The 22,490-nt window shown below is 39.0% G+C and overlaps 1 protein-coding gene across 1 annotated transcript in view; it reads left to right on the forward strand.

Annotated features, from left to right (window-relative positions):
* Nucleotides 1–12,925, forward strand: part of Kif20b (kinesin family member 20B) — a 72,711-nt gene extending 59,786 nt beyond the window's left edge. Inside the window, 6 exon segments of the mRNA XM_028859106.2 lie at nucleotides 2,108–2,218; nucleotides 4,675–4,872; nucleotides 7,505–7,606; nucleotides 8,268–8,418; nucleotides 9,633–9,775; nucleotides 12,674–12,925. Of these exon segments, the coding sequence (XP_028714939.1) occupies nucleotides 2,108–2,218; nucleotides 4,675–4,872; nucleotides 7,505–7,606; nucleotides 8,268–8,418; nucleotides 9,633–9,775; nucleotides 12,674–12,751 (783 nt within the window). The 3' untranslated portion in view covers nucleotides 12,752–12,925.
* The last annotated feature ends 9,565 nt before the right edge of the window (nucleotides 12,926–22,490 follow it).

Raw genomic sequence — 22,490 nt, forward strand, 5'->3', positions numbered from 1 at the left:
TTAGCTTGAGGTTTTGGTGGCACTTGAATAATTGGATCCACCCTTAATTAAATTTAATTAATTGATTAAAAAAAATTGAGGTGGTCTCATTTTAGCTCTACTTGTCCTGGAACTCATAGAGATATACCTGTCCCTGCTGGGATTAAAGGCATGCACCACCAATGCACCCATTCTAGCCTACTCTTAATTTTAGTATGTGAAGATACAAAATATTTTTAAAGTAAGTATACTGATGGAGAGGCATCATGAGTTGGATTGAAAATCTTAAATGGGGAGCTTATTTTTTGTGGATAGCGACATCCTGGTAAACAGAGTCAGGGCATATTTGAAGCTAGACTTTCTGGAATGAATAATCAGTCTGTCCTTAAAAGTTGACTGCTCTAAGGCTGGGGGATGTGTAGCTCAGTGGTGGAAGGCTTGACTGGTATGTGCAAAATTCTAGATTCAGTCCATAGTAGCACAAACCATACAAATGTGCTGCTCTAGTCAAGCATGGGCACGCATAGCTAGAGTCAGTCCTCGGCATTTTAGAACCTGAGCATTTTAGAAACTGAGGTGGAAGGATTGTAAGAGCAAGGCCAGCCTGGTTATAGAACCAGATTCTGTGCATGCAGTGTGTGTGTTTATGTGTGTCACACATTAGAACACTTACTGCTCTTAGGTAAGAACACCTTCCTATAGAGACTGTATACTTGTATGCTGTATAAATAACAAAGAACAGGAAGTTAGAAAAACTAGGTGTTGACTGCAGTCACTATGATTACAGGATCCTTGTGGGAAATACTGAGCATTTCTAAACTATCTAAAATAGGTAACATGCCAGGTATGGTGAACATGTATTTTCATCCTGGAGCTTGGGGGATAGGGAGAGGGGGGTTTGTGTGAGTTTGAGGCTGGCCTGGTCTACATAGCAAGTTCCAGGCCTGGTGGGGCTGCATAGTGATACTTTGTCTCAAAATAAATGAACTAATCAATAAAATAGGGAATACTGTCTTCTTAGCATTATAAAGTTAGTACAGTTCTTAGCCCAGGGAAAGCCAGTGCTGCAAGCTGCTTCCCCATTATGAATGCAGTAGAGTCTGTGACTTACCAGTGCTAAAGAGGTGACATGGGTACATTTTGGTGATGGCTGTGCTCAGATAAACATTGGAATTTAAGTTAAAACATGTAATATTTCTTTGAGTCACATAAATAAGGTTTGGGAACATGTCCTATCTTAAAGGAAAATAGCATGAAGAGTAGGTTGTAAGAATGATTTAGTTACTATTTTCTCTTTCAATTCTTAAGGCCGTGTTTGCATTACTGAGCAGCCTCTAGGTTTCTTACTTTTTTTGTTTTACATATATTTATTGTGTATGTGTGTGTACGTACATACAAGACCACAGCATGACTGTGGAGGTCAGAGGTTAACCATAGGGAATGGTGGTCATTTGCCCTCTACTATGTAGGTTATGGGATCCAACTCAATGTCAGTCTGCTGTGGCTTGGTGGCATGAGTCTTCACTAGCTAAGCCATCCTGCTAACCCACCTATAGTCTTTCAAGAATTATTTTATCAAAATTGAGATTCGAGTTTTAGCTAAGTTCTGACTCTGCCATTTAACATAGCTAGGTGTGTCACTCTGTTTAGAAAATAGAGGACATGCAGCCATGTCCACACTCACTGCACAGGTCAGAAGATATCCTTGGGGTCTCAGATCTTTCCTTCCATCATGACTTCCAAAGATTGAGTTCAGGCTGTGTGACTTGAGATGCAGTAGTTTTTACCTGCTGAACCACCCTGCCAGTGGTCCTCCTGCCCCAGCCTCCTGAAAGCTGATAATAACCATTCACCACTATGCCCAGCTAAAAGTGATTCTTTCACACTCAGCTAGACAATTATAACAAAATGGCAAGTGGGTTCAGACTTTCAGATCTCATCTGTGTCTGATTCACAAGAATTTGGTAAATTGCCCAGCATTTTCCTAGTCTAAAGATGAAAATGTTGAAGGAATGAAAAGTGGTTTATTAAAGTCTGCATTTCTAATAATTAGTCTGTGCAAGTCGTAATTTTTAAAATTCTATGTTAAGTGTTTATTTTCAGATTACAAATGATTTTCTTATTTCAGGAAAACCAAACCATGAATCTCAAGCCTGAACATAGTGCTTCACTTGATGTTGGTGGAGTTGAAACTGAACCTCAGTCAACAAGTTTTGAAATTTCTAGGGATACAACAGAGGTTGGTATTCAGTAATACAACTAGTCCTTTGCTCTCTTCACATGCTGTTAATCATCAGCACTTGCAAGTGTGATGTAATCGAGTTTTACAGGGCCTTGCTACATAATTAGCTGTGTATACTCAGATATGTGAAGGAAATTTAGAGACTTGAGAAATTAGACCCCCACATTACATTTATCTTAGTTACTTAATTCATTTTGGTTTAGTTTCTTAAAGTCTGTTTTGGGGTGGGTAGTATGCTCGCCACACAGCACACGTGGAGGTCAGAGAACAACTTGGTGAAGTTGATTCTCTTCTGCCACCTTTATATAGGCCATGGTGACCAAGCTCAGATCATCTCACTGGCTTCTACTTCCTCTTTAAAGTGTTATTGATAGTCATAAATAGAATATCCCATAAAAGATAAAATAAAGGTCAATATTTGTTTTTATAGTACTTTCTTTTGAAATTGTATCTATTATAATATGAGCTCACTACATTTGTATTAGATTTAGGTTTTTTTTTTTTTTTTTTTTTTTGGTTTTTTGAGACAGGGTTTCTCTGTGTAGCTTTGTGCCTTTCCTGGATCTCTCTCTCTAGACCAGGCTGGCCTTGAACTCACAAAGATCCGCCTGCCCCTGTCTCTGCCTCTTGAGTGCTGGGATTAAAGGCGTGCGCCGCCGCCGCCGCCGCCGCCGCCGCGCCGCCGCCGCCGCCGCCCCGCCCCGCCGCCGCCACCACCACCACCACCACCACCACCACCACCACCACCACCACCCGGCGGGTTTAGGATTTTGTGTTTAAGACAGAATTCCTCAGATAGGATTACTCAATGCTTAAATATTTTAATTATCTCGAAATTTCTTTTTTAAAACATTTATTGTGGTTACTTAGCATTGGGAAGTTTGCAAAAACACAAAGGGCACAAACATAATGAGGCATGATTGCCATCTTCATGGAGTTAGGAATATTGGAGACAAGTCCCTATTTTAGAGCAATGTTACTCTTGAGGAGAGCCTTAGAAGGAACCCCAAGATACATTGTGTTTTGCCTGGGGTGTTGTAGGGGTGGATTAACGAATATGATATCATGCTGTGCGTACAGGTGAACAGAAACATAGTAAGTAAAGAATAGGAGAGAAAGGCACTTGAATTCTAGGAAAAACAACATGAGCTGTTTTTCTTTTGTATTCTAGTCTTGATTTTAGTGACTAATACAAATAATAGTTTGTCTAACAGTTTAAACTTGATCCATACAGAAAGGTTTTTTTTTTAGATTGTTTTTTATTTTATGTGTATGACTGTTTTGTCTGCACATATATCTGTGTACCATGTGCAGGCCTGGTACCCACAGAGGTTAGAAGATCCCCTGGCATGATAGTTAGAGTTGTGAGGCACCATGTGGGTGCTGGAGATCAAACCCAAGCCCTCTGAAAGAACAAGTGCCCTTAACCGCTGAGCCACCTACCCAGCCCCATACAGAAAGTTTTCATTTTTTTTTTTTTTTAAAAAAACTTGTTTTTGTGGTGGCATTTCTATACAGACATCATTATTCTTTGTTCTTACTCACCCTCTCTTACAACTTTCTTCCCTTCCTCCTGTTCTTTTTCTGGTCATACATGATAGAACGTTACTTTCCCCAAAAATTTGTCTTAAAATCTCTTGGTTCCTGTTCCTATTGACAATTCTAGTAGTTATTGTTTATTTCGTGGTTTTGGAGGAATCAAATTTGGCTTTCTTTTTGGTGTATTTTTACTGTTTGTGTGAAATCTACATCATCAATGAGGCTGAAAGGCCGAGTGACTCATTTTGCATAGTGACCTCTGCCTGTGGCCTAAGCTTCTCACAGAGTAGTGGCTGGATTTGGGTTTGGGCATTTTCAATAGGGAAAGTATCCTGAAAGCTTCCCAAGAGGGAAGGGAGCAGGATGTCAGTGGCAGTGCTTCCTGTGATTGCACTTGAGAACCATGGTGTTCTCCTGTCATCTCTAGTAGCCATGGCAACCATCAAAGGGAAGGAGAGTGAAAGACTCATTTCCTAAAGGGAAAGCGTCACAGAGAAACTGTTGGTAGAGTTAAATCTGTTGTAATTGGGGTGCTTGTTTAAAATACCAAATTCTTCCTTGGAGGTTTCTGACTTGGCACATTTTGTGATGGGGTCCAGTCATCCTTTAAATGTAAAGCTCTTAGGATCATAAAAATCTGGGTCATACTGATCTCTTAAGTTGCCTCCATCCTATTTGTTGGTACTAAGGAGTGAACCTAGGTCCTTGGTCTATACCCTGACCCTATTTTTCCCTATTTTAATACACCATGTATAACCTAGAGAGTGTAGATATGTCAGTCTTCTGTCCTTGCTCAGTCCTTTATCTTTCTCAAGTCATTGTCTTGAACAGCATTTGAGAAAATCAATTCTTTGACATTTATAAATCTATGTTACAAAAATAAATGACTCTTTCTTCCATTTTTATTTTTGTAGGATGGATCTGTAGTTCTCGACTCTTGTGAAGTGTCAACAGAAAATGTACAAAGCACTCGATTTCCAAAACCTGAATTGGAGATTCAGTTTACACCTTTGCAGCCAAACAAAATGGCAGTGAAGCACCCTGGTTGTGCTACCCCGGTCACAATTAAGATTCCCAAGGCACGGAAGAGGAAGAGTAATGAAATGGAGGAGGTATAGTTACCTGATGAATAAACTTAGCAAGTAGATACTGTTATTAGGTTCAGTTGTAGTTTAGTTAAGTCTGCTGCACTGTTCTGTTCAGAAGAACTCATTCTAGAGACCCAGTATCACAACTTAATGGAATGATACAGGAGCTTCATAGTCCTCAGAAAGCTTTGCTTATTGAAGTTCATTCGTTACTTCATTTCATCTGTAGTAGGTCAGATAAAGGTGAATTTTACTAGATACTTATTTTAGTATCCCAGTTTGTACCAAGCTAGCTCCATCACCCCCAGCGGGATGGGGAATGTTTGATAAAGAAATCAGAGAAATTGAAATGGCAAACATGCTTGGTCAGTGTCTTTGTCATTTAACTAAAATCTTAAGTCTCTATGATCATGGGAAGTTTTGGAAAATAAATTCTTTTTCTGTCAGCCGATATTAGGACTTGGACCTTCCATGTAGTGGTAGGTAGAAGCTTTTATCACTTGGTAGTATAGCTTCTTGGTGGTAGGGCTGCCGGACTTTGACTGCACCTGAGCCACATTGATTGGTGAGTCACAGTAGCCTTCTGAACCTTAGTTCTCTCTGAAGTAGTATATTAAAGTTTTTCTCTCTTTCTGTGGGAGGTATGTAATAGTTGATAATATTTGCTTTTAAAATTACTTGTTTTAAGCCTAAAATATTTGGCAAAAGAAAGTTCTCCAACTTCCCTTTACTTCTTTAAAGAGTAGTGTATTTTCAAGCTGGTGGAAGAACAAAAATAGTAGTCACCGTACCTGGCCGTCAGGAATACATTCCCCAAGTGGGCATTAGTGGGCATAGCTTCTCTGCGGTCCATGCAGTGCCTTGAGTCTTAGTGGTTAGATCTTCAAAGTCATTTATTTATTTGTAGGCACATTTTAAATATGCCTAAAATATTTGAATTTCATCATCTTCTAAGCTACATTCATTTTTTTTCCTTGTTATATTTCCCCCCTAGTATTAAGAAGGAAAAGTTGAAATACAATTTATTTTCCTGGTATATTTTTTTCATATGCACCTCAGAAAAGATTTTCTGATTGTTGTAGTTTTATAAAGTTGAAATGTAAAATTTTATCAGATTTTGTCACACCTCCATTGTAATAAAATCAGCCCTTTGGCACTTGTGAAAATCTGTTCAGCAGTGCTATACAGTGCTCTATTCTGTTCCAGTAAATATTCCCAGAAGCTCTTGATTGAGCACTCCAAATGAGCTGGTCCAGCCTTGCCGTCTTTCTTCATTTGCTTGCCATGATTACTCTTTAACTGCCTTAACTTTCCATGCAGTCCGCTTGTGACCCTGGGCCTTCTCTTCTGTAACTTGGATTCTGATGTTTGGCCATGATGTCTCCTATGCTTCTCTACTTGTACTTTGCTCACTTCTTGTATACTTGTATTCTTTTGTTAACCGCTAAGATTATAATTGTTAAATTCAGTAAATGTACCTCACAAAAGGCTTCATCCTCTGTAAGGTTATGTGGAAAAGTGAAAAATAAGATGCTATACACATTTAGGAAAGATGAAATATTGTAAGATTTTTTTTTCTTTTAAAAAAGATCTATTTATTCTCACTTTATGTGGATGGGTGTTTTGCCTGCATGTTTGTGCACCACATGCATTTAGTACCTAGGGAAGCCAGAAGAGGGTATTGGGTCTCCTGGAACTAGAGTTGTAGACGGTTAGAGCTACCATGTGGGTGCTGGGATTTGAACCTGGATCCTTTGCAAAAGTAGCTAGTGTTGTTTGTTTGTTTATTTATGGAGACAGGGGTCTCCACATATCCTTGGCTGTTGGAATTCAATGTGTAGGTCAGGCTGGCCTTGATCTTACAGAGATCGCCTGCCTCTGTCTTCTAAGTGCTAGAATTAAAGGTGCACACCACACTCAGCTATAGAACAATTAGGGCCATTTTTTTTTTTAATTTTTTGTTTGTTTTGCATCCTAGCTACAGTCCTGCCCCCCCCCCCCCGCCCCAATCCACTCCTCTGTTTCTGTTCAGAAAGGAGCAGGCCTCTCATGGGTATCAATAAAGCATGTTCCCTTGTATTTAGGCTGGGCAAAGCAGTCTAGTATGAGGAATAGCTTCCCAAAAGCTAACCAAAGTGTTAGGGACAGTCCCTGATCCCATTGTTCTTAACTGCTGAGATTAACTGGGATTGAACCATTTCTTATTTCCCCATTTTACCTTTGTGATGTTTTATTTTCCTTTTGATGCTGCCAGATTTTAATGATAGATCTTAGGCATATATGTTTTTGGAGATGGGAAATGATTATGTAGGACTGCACTTAGGTAAAGTTCAGATGAAACATGTTCTTGTAGGTTCTCCATTGAGCTCAGGCCATCCCATTGCTAAGTTCACACTTTGACCTATGGTTTCTCAACCTTAGCACAATTGTGTTCCAAGCTGGAGGCCTCATTGTCATGAGGCCTTGTGATTTATAGTTTGGGCTTTTATATCTCTGGCAAAAGCAACCAGATATCTTCAACATTGCTATTGATTTTTGATCTCAAGCTACCTCTGTTTACTAATTAGGATAGTTGTTCTTAGCATTTACAGATATTTTTGAGTCTAAAGAAATTATCATCAAGAAAGTAACCAGTGCTATAATTTATTACTTCTAGGACTTGGTGAAATGTGAAAATAAGAAGAATTCTACACCCAGAAATAATGTGCAGTTTCCTGCTTTGGAACATAGACATTCCTCTGTCAAAAAGGATCAAAAGGTTTGTCCTTGCTCTAGATGACTGTTTCTGTAGTTTACATGATAAAGTGGGAGCTTAGTTGTAAGATTGTAGCTAGAGTTTTTCTGCCTGGCCCACAGTCAGGACAATTCTCTCTTACCTGCCAGTCTTACAGCAGCTCAGACCCAACCAAGTAAGCACACAGAGACTTGTATTGCTTATAAACTGTATGGCCATGGAAGGCTTCTTCTTTTCTAGTTCTTCTATCTTAACTAGATAAGGCTGCCAGTGTCTCTCTCACTCCGCCTTCCTGTTCCCAGAATTCTCTTCTCTGCTTGTCCCGCCTATACTTCCTGCCTGGCTACTGGCCATTCAGCATTTTATTTACACAGAGCGATATCCACAGCATAAGATACCAAATTTTGAGTAGTAGTTTTCTAAAATTTAGTCGTGTCCAATTAAAACTCAATTTATCCTCCATTCCTACACATGTAGTTCATATTTGAATATACCTTTAGCATTTGCCCAGGCATTTCTTCATGTGTTCACTCTTCCTTACACTAGCTGTGAGACTCAGTATGCCTTGTTTAGCCCTGTGATCTTAATACACAAACTTAATTCCAATCTCCTTCAATTAACTGTGGCCATAACTATTTCCATGTAACATTTTTATTATTAGTGACAGAGAGTGTTTGTTTCTTAGGTTTCCTTATGTCCATCATCTAAGAAAACATACTCTTTACGGAGCCAGGCATCTACAGTTAGTGCAAACATAGCCTCTAAAAAAAGAGAGGGAACACTACAGAAATTTGGAGACTTCTTGCACCATTCTCCAACAATTCTTCAATCAAAAGGTTTGTGGAAAAGTTAAATGACTTTTTTAATACATGTAGAGTGCTTTCTATTGCCTAGTTGCATATACATTTAACAGTTTACTAAATCTATTGCCTGGAGTGGGCAGTCTTTGTCTTATCCTAGATAGTATTTAGGATACTGTGGGAAAAATCAGATGAAAAGATGATGTTCCTAGATGTTCACTATGTATTAGAGTAGAAGGGCTCACATTTAAGTAATTATTTAGATAGAGCAGGCTGTTTAATGTAGTAGAGGTAAAATAAAGTTTTTGGATACTATTAGGGGAGAGAGAAAGCCAATCATAATAATGAGGGAACTTTGGGAAACATTTTAGGAAGGAAATAGGATGTGGGCATAGAAATGTGGGATTGTGCTCTTTGACCTGTTGGAGGTAATCACTGTTAGTATTGTGTGTCTTTGCAATGGTTTTGTTTTTGTCTTACGTATCTGTAAATATTAACTATATATATATATATCATACCAACTTGGGGGAGGAAAAGGTTTGTTGACTTAAAATTTCACATCACAGTCCATCATTGAAGGATGTTAGGGCAGGAACTCATGCAGAGACCGTAGAGGAACAGTGACCTATAATGTGGACATGTTCTATAATACGTCTTTGTTAAAATATGTATTCTGTATATCTATATACATACATATGTGTATATTCACTGCAGGGAATAGTCTCAATGCTGGTAGACTATAGAACAGTATAAAATGTACATGTAACTCGAGGTAGGGAGAGCGTGTGAAGAGGTTTTGTGGGATTATCTGAGTGGGAGCAGTGAGATAAACTGAGAGTAGAAGTGGGGGAGATGGGGAAGGAAAAACTGGAGTCAGAGTTGAATCGAAACAGAAAGGGCTTTGTGAAGGTTGACTGCAAGTTGTCAGTGTCTGAGCGGGAGATTTAAAATGTCTAGTTTACTTCTTAGAATCTGTCTACTGTTAACAATTTGTGTGTGCACGCATGCGCGTGTGCACGTATAAAGGGTTGTTTACATTGTTATTGAATATTCATTATGGCATCCTGATATATGCATATCAAAGTAAATACACCACTACATTTCTTTATTCATTTATTTGGTTTACTTTGTGTTTTGGATATTTGAGACACTGTCTTCCCATATAGCACAGGCTAACCTGAAACTCTAAGAATTTCAAACCTTTGCAGTTAGAAAATTAACACAAGAATTAACATTTTTTTACTTTACAGCAAAAAAGATAATTGAAACAATGAGTTCTCCAAAGTTTTCAACTGTAGAAGTAAGTAAAGAAAATGTGTCTCAGCCAAAAAAAGCCAAACGAAAATTATACAGAAATGAAATTTCATCTCCCATCAACATATCTGGCCAAGTGGTAAGCTAATGTTTTAGTCTTCACCAGTTTAAAACTATACATTTTCTTTTTACTTCTGAAATATTTGTAACAATTTGAATTTTATGATTTCAATTTCTTTTTAAAAATCATTTTATTCTTAACATGTATGGGTGTTTTGGTTATAATATATATATGCACCACATGCATGCCTGGCACTGGATCCTGTGAAACTGGAGTTACAGATGTTTGTGAGCTGCCATGTGTGTGCTGGGAATTGAACCCAGGTCCTGTGAAAGAGCAACAAGTGCTTTTCATCTCTGAGCCATCTTTCCAACTGCCAGGAGCCAGCCCCAGCAGTGGGCAGGTTCCGAGAGGATGTAAGGTTTTGGCAAGGGAAGAAGTGAGTCAGACATGGTGGTCAGGAGAATCTTGCTGCCTGACTGACTTGACTAGCAGCCAGAGTGTTTCTTTACACAGAATTCAGTAAGCAAGGATAGATTCATGATGCTCCAAAACATGGATCATATCATTTTTGTTTTTGGTCATGTGTTTCATTTCCTTTTGCATCTATTTTAGTCATTATTGATAAATTATGACAGAGTTATCTTGATAAACAGTTATAACTACTTTGATTCATTAACTCCATAACCTGATTTTTAAAAATCTGGAGGCACATGACAGCCTATTCTCAGGCTAGTAGCTTTTGTGGCTGCAAGGACGCTAGACCAAAACAAAATCCCCAAGCTAGTCCATGCAGATTGCAATGTCCCAAGCAGTGTATTATTAACACTTAATGGCCAGAGTAACCAAGAAAAATCCTCAGGCCAATACTGCTGCAGTTATTATCCAAATTCTGGCATAATACAGTGCTTACATTTTATATCTTTATAGAATTTGTTTATATGTCCAATCCTGGCATTCTGTTGTTCTTTGGTCATATGACATCACAGTGGCTTTGCATGAGCTAACTTTTCTAAGAAAGGGAGATCCCAACATCTCATTCTTTTATCATCATTCTTTGCCCATCAGTATAAGTCTCTGTGTAGGGCAAAGGTAACTTCAGCTAATCTAACTTTGTTGCTCTCTATATATGCCACATGAATGCCTGAGTATATAGTGGGAAGAGGCCTGCAATCTGATCTGTGGCCTACCAAATCTTGTTGACCTTTTAAAGTTTATTTTGGTTATCTTGTTCCTGAGTAAGTACAAGAACAGATGTTTCAAGATTGTCTCACAGCCTCATAAAGAGACCTCTGGCTTCTTTGTGTCACAACCTCCAAGGTATAAGGAAGACCTTCAAGTAGATGATATCTTCCTAAAAGTGGGAGGGGTATTATGCTCAGGACTGTCCTGGGGAAGTTTAGAAGCAGCAATCCTGGGAGAAGGCATAAATGATTCATAAGAAAATTTCCATCAATCCAATATCCCCCAATTGTACAAATATTAAAAGTCCTGGAAGTGTGCAACAGGTGATCAAAGCCAAAAGTGGCACACTGGTCATCACGTGGCTCAGCTTTTCTGGGTCTTTGTCAAGCAGCTGTGCTGGCTTTATGACTTTTGCCATTCCCTTAGACATGGCTGTGCCATCCAGCTCTTAGGATTTTAATTTCTTTTCTTTAGCTCTCTTAAGACAGATGTATACTTTGATCTCAGGTATATATTAGCCTTATAGTAATTTAATATAAATATTATAATAATATACACACACATATCATGCAGTAGCATTTGAAGTTTCAGCAGAGTAATATATTTCTATCAATAGATCTACCACAGTTAATAATTTATTTACTTCTATGAGCTATTCTTCTTTGTGTTATCATTATTATTACAAGAGTTGTATAAATCTCGGTCCATGTACCTATGAGAAATAAAAAAAAATTGGTATTTCACCATTTTTCTCTCACCTTTCCTCTATGAGCCTTCCAGGCCTTTGTTTTCTTCTTATTTAAAATTTATTTTATATGTATGAGTATTTTGTCTGTCTGTCTGTATGGATATGTACCATGTCTGCAGTACCCTTGTATACCAGAAGAGAGCACTGGAACCCCTGGAATTGGAGGGTAGTGAGTCACCATATGGTTGTTAGAAACTGAACCTAAGTCTGCAAGAGCAGCTCCTGTCCTTAACTCTGAGCCTGTTCTCTAGTCCTGTTGGTGCCTTTGAGAAGGATTCTCACTATGCAGTCCGTGATGGCCTCAAACCTGTAGTGTTCCTTCTACCTTGGCCTCCCTGTTGCTGGGCTTATTGGTGTGTGCTCACACGCCTGGCTTCCTCTGGGCCTTTATAAGAAAAGGAGATTGTTATCACTCTGATTCATTGTCCTCATGAGAGCTGTTACAGGAAGTTCTCATTGGCTGAGTGGATGAACATGTAAGTAGAAACATAATTAAAGGATTTCAACAGGAAGTGGCTAAGAAAAATAAGAGATACTGGTTTTTGTAATAGTAGCTAACAAATATGATATCAAAGGCAGCTGGAAAGAATTCGTGTCAGAACATGCTATTTCATGTACTGTTGTATTAGTCACATTTTGCCATCTGATAGTGCACGATTTCTCCTCTTGGCTGAAGAAAGATAGCTACATCTACAGATTGTTTTTGCTGAGTTAGAGCATAGTGATGCTTCCCCATCATGTTAGACCCTCATTGCTGTGAATGGTAATTTCCTAAATTGCTTTGAGGCATTTTGTGTCCAAATATTTTAGTAATTATTTCAAGCTTAGATCTATCTGTCTTGGAGTCAGTAGACTATAGGTTTTAATTCTTGAATTAGGTAATGATGAATGAATCTTTACAAAATCTGTGTTCTTTCACATGTACTTGTTTAGAAGGTGAAAAATGAAATTCTAATGCAATACTACAGTCAGTGATGAAGCAAAAAAGACATCATTCATAAGGATATTATTTTTAACTATATTTGAAAAACTTTTAATTTCAGATTTTAATGGAACAGAAAGTAAAAGAAAGTGATCATCAGATTCTCAAACGACGGCTTCGAACAAGAACAGCCAAATAAATCACTTTGGGAAACTGTTTCAATGTCAATTTTATATTCACAATCATTGTAAATTGTAAGTTTTAAAAGTTAACTGTATATATTATGCATCAAATGCCTCTGTATAGATTGGTGTTTTATATGTAATTGTAACTCAATAAATATATCAACAGTACACTTGTGTACTTTATAAGGCTCTTAAAATTTTCTTTATTGTGTGTGTGCTTGCTTGGCTTGTGTGCTTGCCACAGTAGAGGTCAGAGGTCAACCAGTAGGGATCTAGATAGAAGTTGATTCTCTCCTGCCCTGTGGGTCCTGGGGATTGAGTTCCACTTGGTGGCAGGTAGAATACACACACACACACACACACACACACACACACACACACACACACGTCTAAGATAATCTCTTTAATTAGATGTTTATGTCATGTTAATCTGTGGGGTGAGAAGTCCTCTCCTTACTCCCTGTTCCAGGTACTCTCTTCATGTCTGGCTGTCAGTGAGGGGTTGGAGTAAGAGCAAAGCCATGGCCTAGAACTCTTCAGGGCAGGGCCCCTGCTTATGGTTGTATTTGCATTGCTTCAGGGCCTCAATGAAGCCCTTGTATGGGGATAGGTCTCTCTGAGTGATAGAGCCTGCTTGATGTCATAGGAGCAGGGCCCCATCTGTCGGGTATGATGTGAGGCAGATAGGAGCCTGCTAGACAGCAGACTGGGCAGACTCTGAGGCATACCCTCCCCTCGTGACCAGCAGGTCAGGGTGTACCCCAAAACCGAGTCCTCTACTAGCGTTTGGCTGTGGACTCCAGGCCTAGCAGGGAAATGGGAACTGGAGGAGCCTAGTAAGAAGGAGCGACCATAGCAACCACTCGGTGCCAGAAAGGAATCTGATTATACTTTTTGATTCGGGGAAATAAACATTCTGAAGCAAACAAAAGCAGCATTCCCCTTTAAATTTAAATGCTACTTCTAAGAATGCTGCCACCGGCATTAGGAAGGGTGTCCAAGGCAGAGCCAAAGTAGAGGAGAGATGAACCATCAGTGCTGAGACTAGTTAGTCTCAGATGAGTAACTGAAAATTTGAAATAGCATGAGAAGTGTTTTTAAGTCATTTTTACATTTTCTATTACTGGAAGAGAAATGACGAAGAAGACAACTCATAAATGGAAGTTTTTAAATGCATACTGGCTTTCAGTTTCCGAGTGTTAGTCCCTGATTGTCACAGTTGGGAGCATGGCAGCAGACAGGCATGGCGCTGGAGCAGTAGCTGAGAACTTAAATCCTGATCCACAAGCAGGATGCAGAGATGGGGCCTGGGTTGAAGAGCATATTGTGAGTGCTATTTGATATAAACTTGTAGACTTACATAAATTTAGAATACCAGGACATACAGAGGACAAAAAATTAATAATAATCCTGGGAAAGAGTATTAGACATAATTAGGCAGAGAAGTTTTTTCTTGCAGTAGATGGTAATTGACACAGATCCACAACTGGACAATGTGTGTGAGAAACTTTGGAGCACTCAGCCTTAATGGGATGTCTTTATGAAACCCCTCCCCTCCAGGCTCAAGGACCCATGTGGATGACTCTAAAGAAAGCAGCTTTCAGACACAGCGGGACTGATAGAGACAGACAGCATGCACAGGACCTGCACAGGTTCAAACCAGACAAAACCCCAGCACTGAGAAGGGGAGGTGGACATAAAGTCCCACCCGCAACCAAGAAGCTGTTTGCAATTAATACCTGCTGGGAAATGGAAAATCAATTTCAACCACACCCTACAGAAGGCCCCAGGAACTCCCCCATGAAAAACATGAATTTCATATATTTTTTCTTTGTATGTGTGTGCACTTTTTTTTTTTTATCTTAAGTTATGTTTTTTTTTTTAATTTGGTAGGTAGATAGATGGGGAGGATCTGGGAGGAGTTAGGGAGGGAAAACAGTATGATCAAAATTTATTGTATTAGAAAGTTTTTTAAATGAAAAACTGGTGATATTGTGTTCCCCCAAATATTGTGTACCCTAATAAACTTACCTGGGGTCAGAGAACAGAACAGCCACTAGATATAGAGGCCAGAAAATGGTGGCACACAAGCCTTTAGTCCTAGTATTCCAGAGGCAGAGATTATCTGGATTTCTGAGTTCAAAGCCACACTGGAAACAGCCAGGCATGGTAACAAGAGCCTTTTTTTTTTTTTTTTTTTTTTTTTTGTTTTTTGTTTTTCGAGACAGGGTTTCTCTGTGTAGCTTTGCACCTTTCCTGGGACTCACTTGGTAGCCCAGGCTGCCCTTGAACTCGCAGAGATCCGCCTGGCTCTGCCTCCCGAGTGCTGGGATTAAAGGCGTGCGCCGCCGCCGCCGCCACCACCACCCGGCCTACAAGAAAGAGCCTTTAATCCCAGGAAGTGAGCCTTTAATCCCAGGAAGTGATGGCAGAAAGCAGAAAGGTATACAAGGCGTGAGGACCAGGAACTAGAGCTGGTTAAGCTTTTAGGCTTTTGAGCGACAGTTCAGCTGAGATTCATTCTGGATGAGGACTCAGAGGCTTCCAGTCTGAGGAAACAGAATCAGCTGAGGAAATGGCAAGGTGAGGTGGCTGTGGCTTGTTCTGCTTCTCTGATCTTCCAGCATTCACCCCAATACCTGGCTTCAGGTTTGATTTTATTAATAAGACCCGTTAAGATTCATGCTAAAAAACAAAACAAAACAAACAAACAAACAAACAAAAAATAGAAATAGTAGTTGAGGGTGTTTGTTTCTCAGAAGTATAATACTTTTATGTACAAGGCTCTGTTCTATCCTTAGCAAATATACACACATGGACACAAAGGGAAAAAAAAGAAAATTAGCTACTTTTTTTTTTCTATACGTGTGTTTGGTTGTTTATAACGTGAATTTAAAAATCCACATAAAAAATTTTTATAAGCTGGGCTGTGGTGGTGCATGCCTTTAATCCCACCACTTGGGAGCAGAGACAGGTGGATCTCTGTGAGTTTGAGTCCAGCCTGATCTACAGAGCTAGTACAGGATAGCAAGGACTGTTACACAAAGAAACTGTCTCAAAAAACAAACAAAAATGTGTGTAGATTTTTTTTGCCTGCATACATGTCTGTACCATGTGTGTGCCCTCTGAGGCCAAAAAAGTGGTATCCGATTCTCTGGAACTGGAGACGTGAGACACCATGTGGGTGCCGGGAAAGAGGAGCAAATGCTCTTAACCTCTGCGCCACCTCTACAGCCCTAGCCTTGTATCATTTTTACTGTGTTGTGAGGTACTAATTTTACACGTTTGCTTCACCTGTAGCTAGGATTTGGGGAGTAGGCATGCACAGATGCTTTATTTGCTGAATCGTGTGCTCACATTGTTTAGAAAAGATCCTTGGACTTAAATTAGAGTAGCTTTATATTTCTTATAATGTAAGAATTGGATTTTTTTTTCTTGGAATAGAAAATATCAGAAGTAGGAAATTGTAAGAGAACATCTAGAAGTCCAAACTTGCTTTTTAAAAATTTGGACCTAGAAATAACATTTTCTTCATTTTACAAATGAGAAGATGAAAATCTGTCACATTTCCTTGTGATGTAGCTAATGTGTATTAAGCTAATAGCTATATAAATGCACAGAAGCCTTAAAAATTGTTGCCTACTGGGGCTTTTTAAATGTAAAAATACATTTAAACATCTGAAATCTTAAAGATTTCTTTGTTTTTTTTAGTGTTGCTTAATTAATTGTTTCAACCATGCCAATAAGAAAACATATTTTTGGTGTTTTATTTAGGAGAGATACTATCTTTAGGCATGATTTCCACCAAAATAGTTATATTCAAAGCCTAAATGCTGTTAGCATTAAAGTATGTTCATTCTTCTTTCTAAAAAAAATGGTTGCTGCTCCTTATTCACAGACTCCAGGCTTGCAAATCTGCTTACTTGATAAGGCCTGTTTATGTATCCTAAATGAATACTGCACACTTGTCATTCTTAGAAAAGAGCAGAGTGGCCAGAAAGTCACTCCATGCTTGGAGCTGAAGTTGAACAAGTACTCTTGTGAATTTGAAAACAGAAAGGTAAAATAAATGAGATAAAGAATCTAACACATTTAACAGCCCAAGGAAAAGAACATATTGCATCCCAGATGCTAACTGGAAGGACTTATTTACAATGCATTAATTAGATAAAGGACTTGTAAGTTGTGTCCTTTGATTGAATCCATTCAGAGAAATGCATCATTATGATGCTTGTCATTGGATGCAGTGGTAAGGTTTTATGAGAAGATAATCAAGGTCATTATCATGGAAAGCAATGTCACAGGGAAAAGTAAAGTAAGGAGAGGTAAGATGGAAAATGTCAATGGTTTAGAGCAGTGGTTCTCAACTGTCCTCATGCTGCAACCCTTTAAACCGTTCCTCATGTTGTGGTGACACCCAACCATAAAGTTATTTTTGTTGGTATTTCCTAACTATAATTTTGCTACTGTTATTAATCATAATGTAAATGTCTGTATTTTCCAATGGTCTTAGGTGACTCCTTTGTGCAAGGGTCCTTTGACCTCCAAAGGAGTCAGCCCCACAGGTTGAGAACCACTGGAGGGTGGGAGTTGAAAATGGGGTTGATGGACTTGAAGAAAATAGGAAGATGTGTTCTCTATCCTGATTATTGTATATTCTGTATGCAATTGGAAAGAATTATCAACTTAAATGTATGAATTTACCTTAGAAAGCTGGAAAAAGGTATTGCATTGCAAGTGTGTGCACATGGAGACACACACACACAAACACACACAAGCAGATCATGAGATCAGAACAGCTAAAATTATAACTGACAATATCATGTGAAAGCTTATAGCATTTAGTGTCTTTTAATGCATTCTTTTTCTTCCTCTCCACCTAAGTGTACCCACTCGATTGTAACATTTTGTGAAAAAAAAAAAGGTAGGTATCTTTTTGTTGGAACAGCTAAATTGTAATTAAGTGAAAACTAAGTTTTAAACGTTACTTTTCAATTTTCAGATAGGTTGGAAACATAGTTCCTCTTTAACCCTTTCTCGGTATCCCTTCTTGTAACATCTTGCACTACTGAGGTCCATCTGAGATACCTAAAAGTTCCACATTGGTTAGGATTTCATTAACTTCCACATGCCTTCTTCCTCTGTTTCAGGCTCCCATCCAGGATATCCTGTTGTAACTAGTCATGCTGTTGATTTTGTTGTCTCTGGTTTGTGAGAGTTTCTCAGATTTCTTTATTTCTCCTGATGTGACAGTTTTTTTCCCCCCTGGGTGCTAGGAAGGCCATTTAGATGATGTCTTTCATTTGGGGTTTGGCTTGGGATTATAGACTGTAAGGAACAATGGCAGGCAAACGTTGTAATGTTTTCCTCCCATACATAGCATTACAGGATTATGAGTTATAAGTTGTGCCACCTGGTCAAGGCAATGTTTACAGTGTTTCTCCACTGCCACCGATAACACTTTCCTGCTGTGGGATGTTCTGTATGTCCTGTGGGAGCCTGTTCTCGGCTTCCTCGTGGCTTTACCCAGCAGGTCCGCATAGAGGATGATTAGGACCACGGGCCTGAGTGCAGGTGTCTGAGATGGTCTGCACTTGGTTGAGCTGTGGGATGGTCTGTATGTCAAGTTGCTCTGATTGGTCAATAAATAAAACACTGATTGGTCCTTGGCTAGGCAGGAAGTATAGGCAGGACTAACAGAGGAGAAAAGAAAGAACAGGAAGGCAGAAGGAGTCACTGCCAGCCGCCACCCTGACAAGCAGCATGAAAAGATGCCGGTAAGCCACAAGCTACGTGGCAAGGTATAGATTTGTAGCAATGGATTAATTTAAGATATAAGAACAGTTAGCAAAAAGCCTGCCATGGCCATACAGTTTGTAAGCAATGTAAGTCTCTGTGTTTACTTGGTTGGGTCTGAGCGGCTGTGGGACTGGCGGGTAAGAGAGATTTGTCTTGACTGTGGGCCAGTCAGGAAAACTCTAGCTACACTTTCCCTCTTCTTCTCCTCTATTCTGTGGAAGCAGCCAAAACTCAGCAGTGAGGGAACCAGGTAAAACATGTTTGTAAGTGCATAACTCATTTAGCTCCATACTTTGAGAGGAAATGGTGATTCTATGATTCCACGCAGCTCTTCGTATTTCTTTTTTCTGTTTGAATCTGTGTGTGATGTGATTCACATCAAACACATTTTGAAAAGCATCTTTTGGTGTTTCTGTAAGGTACACTGAATTAGTACAATAGAATTTGAAGCATTTGATTAAAATACTTTATTATATTTTTATGTTTTATTATTTTATGTGTATGGGGGTTTTGCCTGCATGTGTATATGACACACCACGTGCCCCTGGTGCCCAAGGAGGCTAGAAGATGGCATCTGATCCCCTGGCACCAGAATTAAAGACAGTTGTTAAGTCTCTGTGGGGGTTCTGGAAGAGCAGCCAGTGCTCTTAACTACTGAGTCATCTTTCCATCCCCTTCCCTACTTTATTATTTTTATAATGAACATGAATTTATTTGTATGTTGCCCATATAGGTCTTGAACCCCTGGAAGTGTTATGTTTCTGCCTCAGCCTCCTGAATAGCTGCTACCATGTCCAGTTAAAACTCAGCTTAGGCACAACTATTTATTCTACTTGATGAACTGGTTGGTAGGAAGAGATTTTGGAGGCAGTTTAAAGTTCTAAGGATGAGGACTGGTGTGGTGTGGTACATCCCCTTAGTCCCAGCATTGGGAGGTAGGAGGATCTCTGTAGTTGGAGGCCAGCCTGGTCTACATAGGGAATTCCAGATCAGCTAGTGCTAAATAGTGAGACCCTGTTTCGAAATAAATAGCAACAATGAAATTTTATGAATGGTCTCAAAAGAAAGTTACACCTGTTTATGATAGAACATTTAGTAAACACATATCAACCTAGTAAGACAGACATAGGGACACATACCTATAATTATAGCTACTTAGGAGGCTGAAACAGGTGGATTGTGATTTTGAGGCCAGCCTGGACAATATAATGAGACTCTCAAATACTTTTCTTTTTTCTTTTTTCACACATACTAAAATCTCTAGTTTTTCAAAATATACAACTCATTAAAGAAATTTAGATAGCCAGGTAAGTTAAGCTTTCATGAGTGTGAGCTTTCATTGTGGGTTTCTGAATCTGAGGCTAAGCTAGCATAGCTAATTTTGTATGTATAATAAAGTAGTATAACCAATAAATGGGTTGCTTTTGGGTTATAGTTAGCTGAAATTTTATCTTTATTATTATTTTTTGAGACAGTGTCTCTCTACATAGACCTGTCTGTCCTTGAACTCACTATGTAGACCAGGCTGGCCCCCAACTCAGAGATCCACCAGCCTCTGCCTCCTGATGAGATTAAAGGCATGCACCATTATACCTGGCTATGTTTTAATTTTTTAATTCTAAAGCACATTCTGCAGGTTTTGGTCATACTTTCTGTGCATATCAAAAATATAAATCCATGTAAAATACATGCATTTTGTGGCACAGATTCAGCATGATTAAATTCTATGTGGAATTTAAATTCATGTACATAATTTCTGTGCTAGTTTGGCAATGTGATGATTGATGGTTGCTAATCCTGTGAAATGATAGGGTAGATAGGCCAACACCCCAGTAGTATGTGGCTAAAGAATGCAAATTATACACTAAGATGCTCCCTGTGTTGTCACTTCATATATCATTTATTTTAGAATTCTCATCCATTGATCACCATTTATGAAATTATTTGAAAGTGAATAACCATGAAGACACCAAAAAAGTCATTTATGAAATTATTTGACAGTGAATAACTGTGAAGACATAAAAAAAGTCATTGTTGAGGTACAACTTAATCTCATTTTTCCCCATCCCTGTTCCTTTGATTTCCCCTTTCCACTCAACTCTATTCTCCCCCATTCTCATTTCCTCTCCTTTTCTTTTCTTGAGGCAGCATCTCAGTATGTAGCCTAGCCAGTGTAGATTGGAACACACCATCCTCCTGCCTGTCTTGTCTCAGCTTCCCAAAGGATGTAATTATAGACTTGTATCACTATACCTGGCTAGGACAGTTTCTTAAAACTACATGGAAAATTTCAGACAAATTACATGTTGTTAACCGATGATATATAGTAGACTAGGGGATCTATTAGGCCCCCTTCTAGGCCCAGTCATTTACATGCTGTCTGTAGTAGCTGTTGTGTTATACTGGCAGAACTGAGTAGTGATGATAGAAAACCTATGGTCTGCAAGGCTTAAAATATTTACCATCTGGCCCTATGGAGAAAGGTTGCCAGCCCCTGCAATTGACAATCCAGCAGAGATGCCAGTTGCTAAGTGCTGCTTATCCAGGACAGTGCCAAACATCTTGTGTTCATTACCAAGCTGTCTTTCCTGCCATATTTTGACATTGCCTTCTGAATTAAGCAGTATTGACTGTATACTTATATAGCTTGTATACTGTATATTTACTATTTATTTTATTAAACATACGTGTTTGGTACTTATATTTAAGAGTGAATTCTCACAAAGCAAGGGAAAGGTCCCAACAGTATTTTTTAAACTAAAATATTCAACTTTTAATGGCCATTAGTAATACTTGGTAATTTGCAAAACCGTACTTTTCATAAAACATTGTTGAAAAGCTCTGCCCTAGGGCTTTGGTACTCAAGTTGTGGTGATGGACCAACATCAGCATCACCTTGCAGTGTGTGTGTGTGTGTGTGTGTGTGTGTGTATGGCATGTCTGTGAGTGTAGATGTATATGTCCTCTGAGGAGAGCTCTAGGGAGTTGCTTGCAGTTTCTCTCCTTGTAGGATATAGAGCTGAGAGTCAGGTCATCAGGCTTGGGACCTAGTGGCTCTTCTGGGCTGAGCCATCTCAATGACCCATCTTGGAGTTTTCAAGAAATACAGAATTGTGTATCTTCTCTTAGACTACTTGATAAAAATCTGCTTCTTAACTAGATCCTTTAGTGAGTGACAGGTACAGTTTGGAGGTGCATAGTTCAAGGATTAATGCTGCCCTACCTAAGGTGAAAATGCGAAGAATACTGTTTTTTATTATAAATCTCTCTATCATGTTGGTTTAAAAAGTACAATGTACAAAATTACAAAATACAAATTTCTTGCCCCTGCCCAACTCTCCCTCATTCCCTCCTTCCCTTCCTCCCTCCTTCTCCCCTCTCTTCTAAAGATAAATCACTATCTTGACTTCTGACACCATGAACGCCTACAATGGTTTGCATTCACTGTTAGATTTTGTGTAAAACTACATTTGTGAGGTTTACTACTGTTCTGAGGAGCTATACCTTTTGTTGTTCCATTACAGCATTATATCATATGAACTTATAGCATGATTTATCCATCTTACCATGAACAGGCATTTAGGTATCCAGTTTTGATTATTTATAAACAATGCTGTCAAATAAACACTCTTTGCATATCTATAAAAGTTGAAATTGCTAAGTTGTAACATTGCTCAAATTTAAAAAATACCACTAAGTACTTTCCCAGGATGATTGTACCGAATTTCATATTCACCAGTGGAATATAAGTGTTGCAGGATGTTTGATCACACTGTGAACCCCAAGATTGTATTATTTACTAGAAAACCTGTTTCTAGTTTTGGTGTGGCTCAGCTTTAGCACACACCTTTAATCCAAGAGCTTTCTGCTTGACTATTGTAAACAGGACTAAATAAAGTCAACCATAGTTCAAGAGGTGGAGCAAGCAACCAGCTGACAGGAAGTGAACATAGG

This window comes from Peromyscus leucopus, chromosome 1 (assembly GCF_004664715.2).
Source record: "Peromyscus leucopus breed LL Stock chromosome 1, UCI_PerLeu_2.1, whole genome shotgun sequence".
NCBI classification, from domain to species: Eukaryota; Metazoa; Chordata; class Mammalia; order Rodentia; family Cricetidae; genus Peromyscus; species Peromyscus leucopus.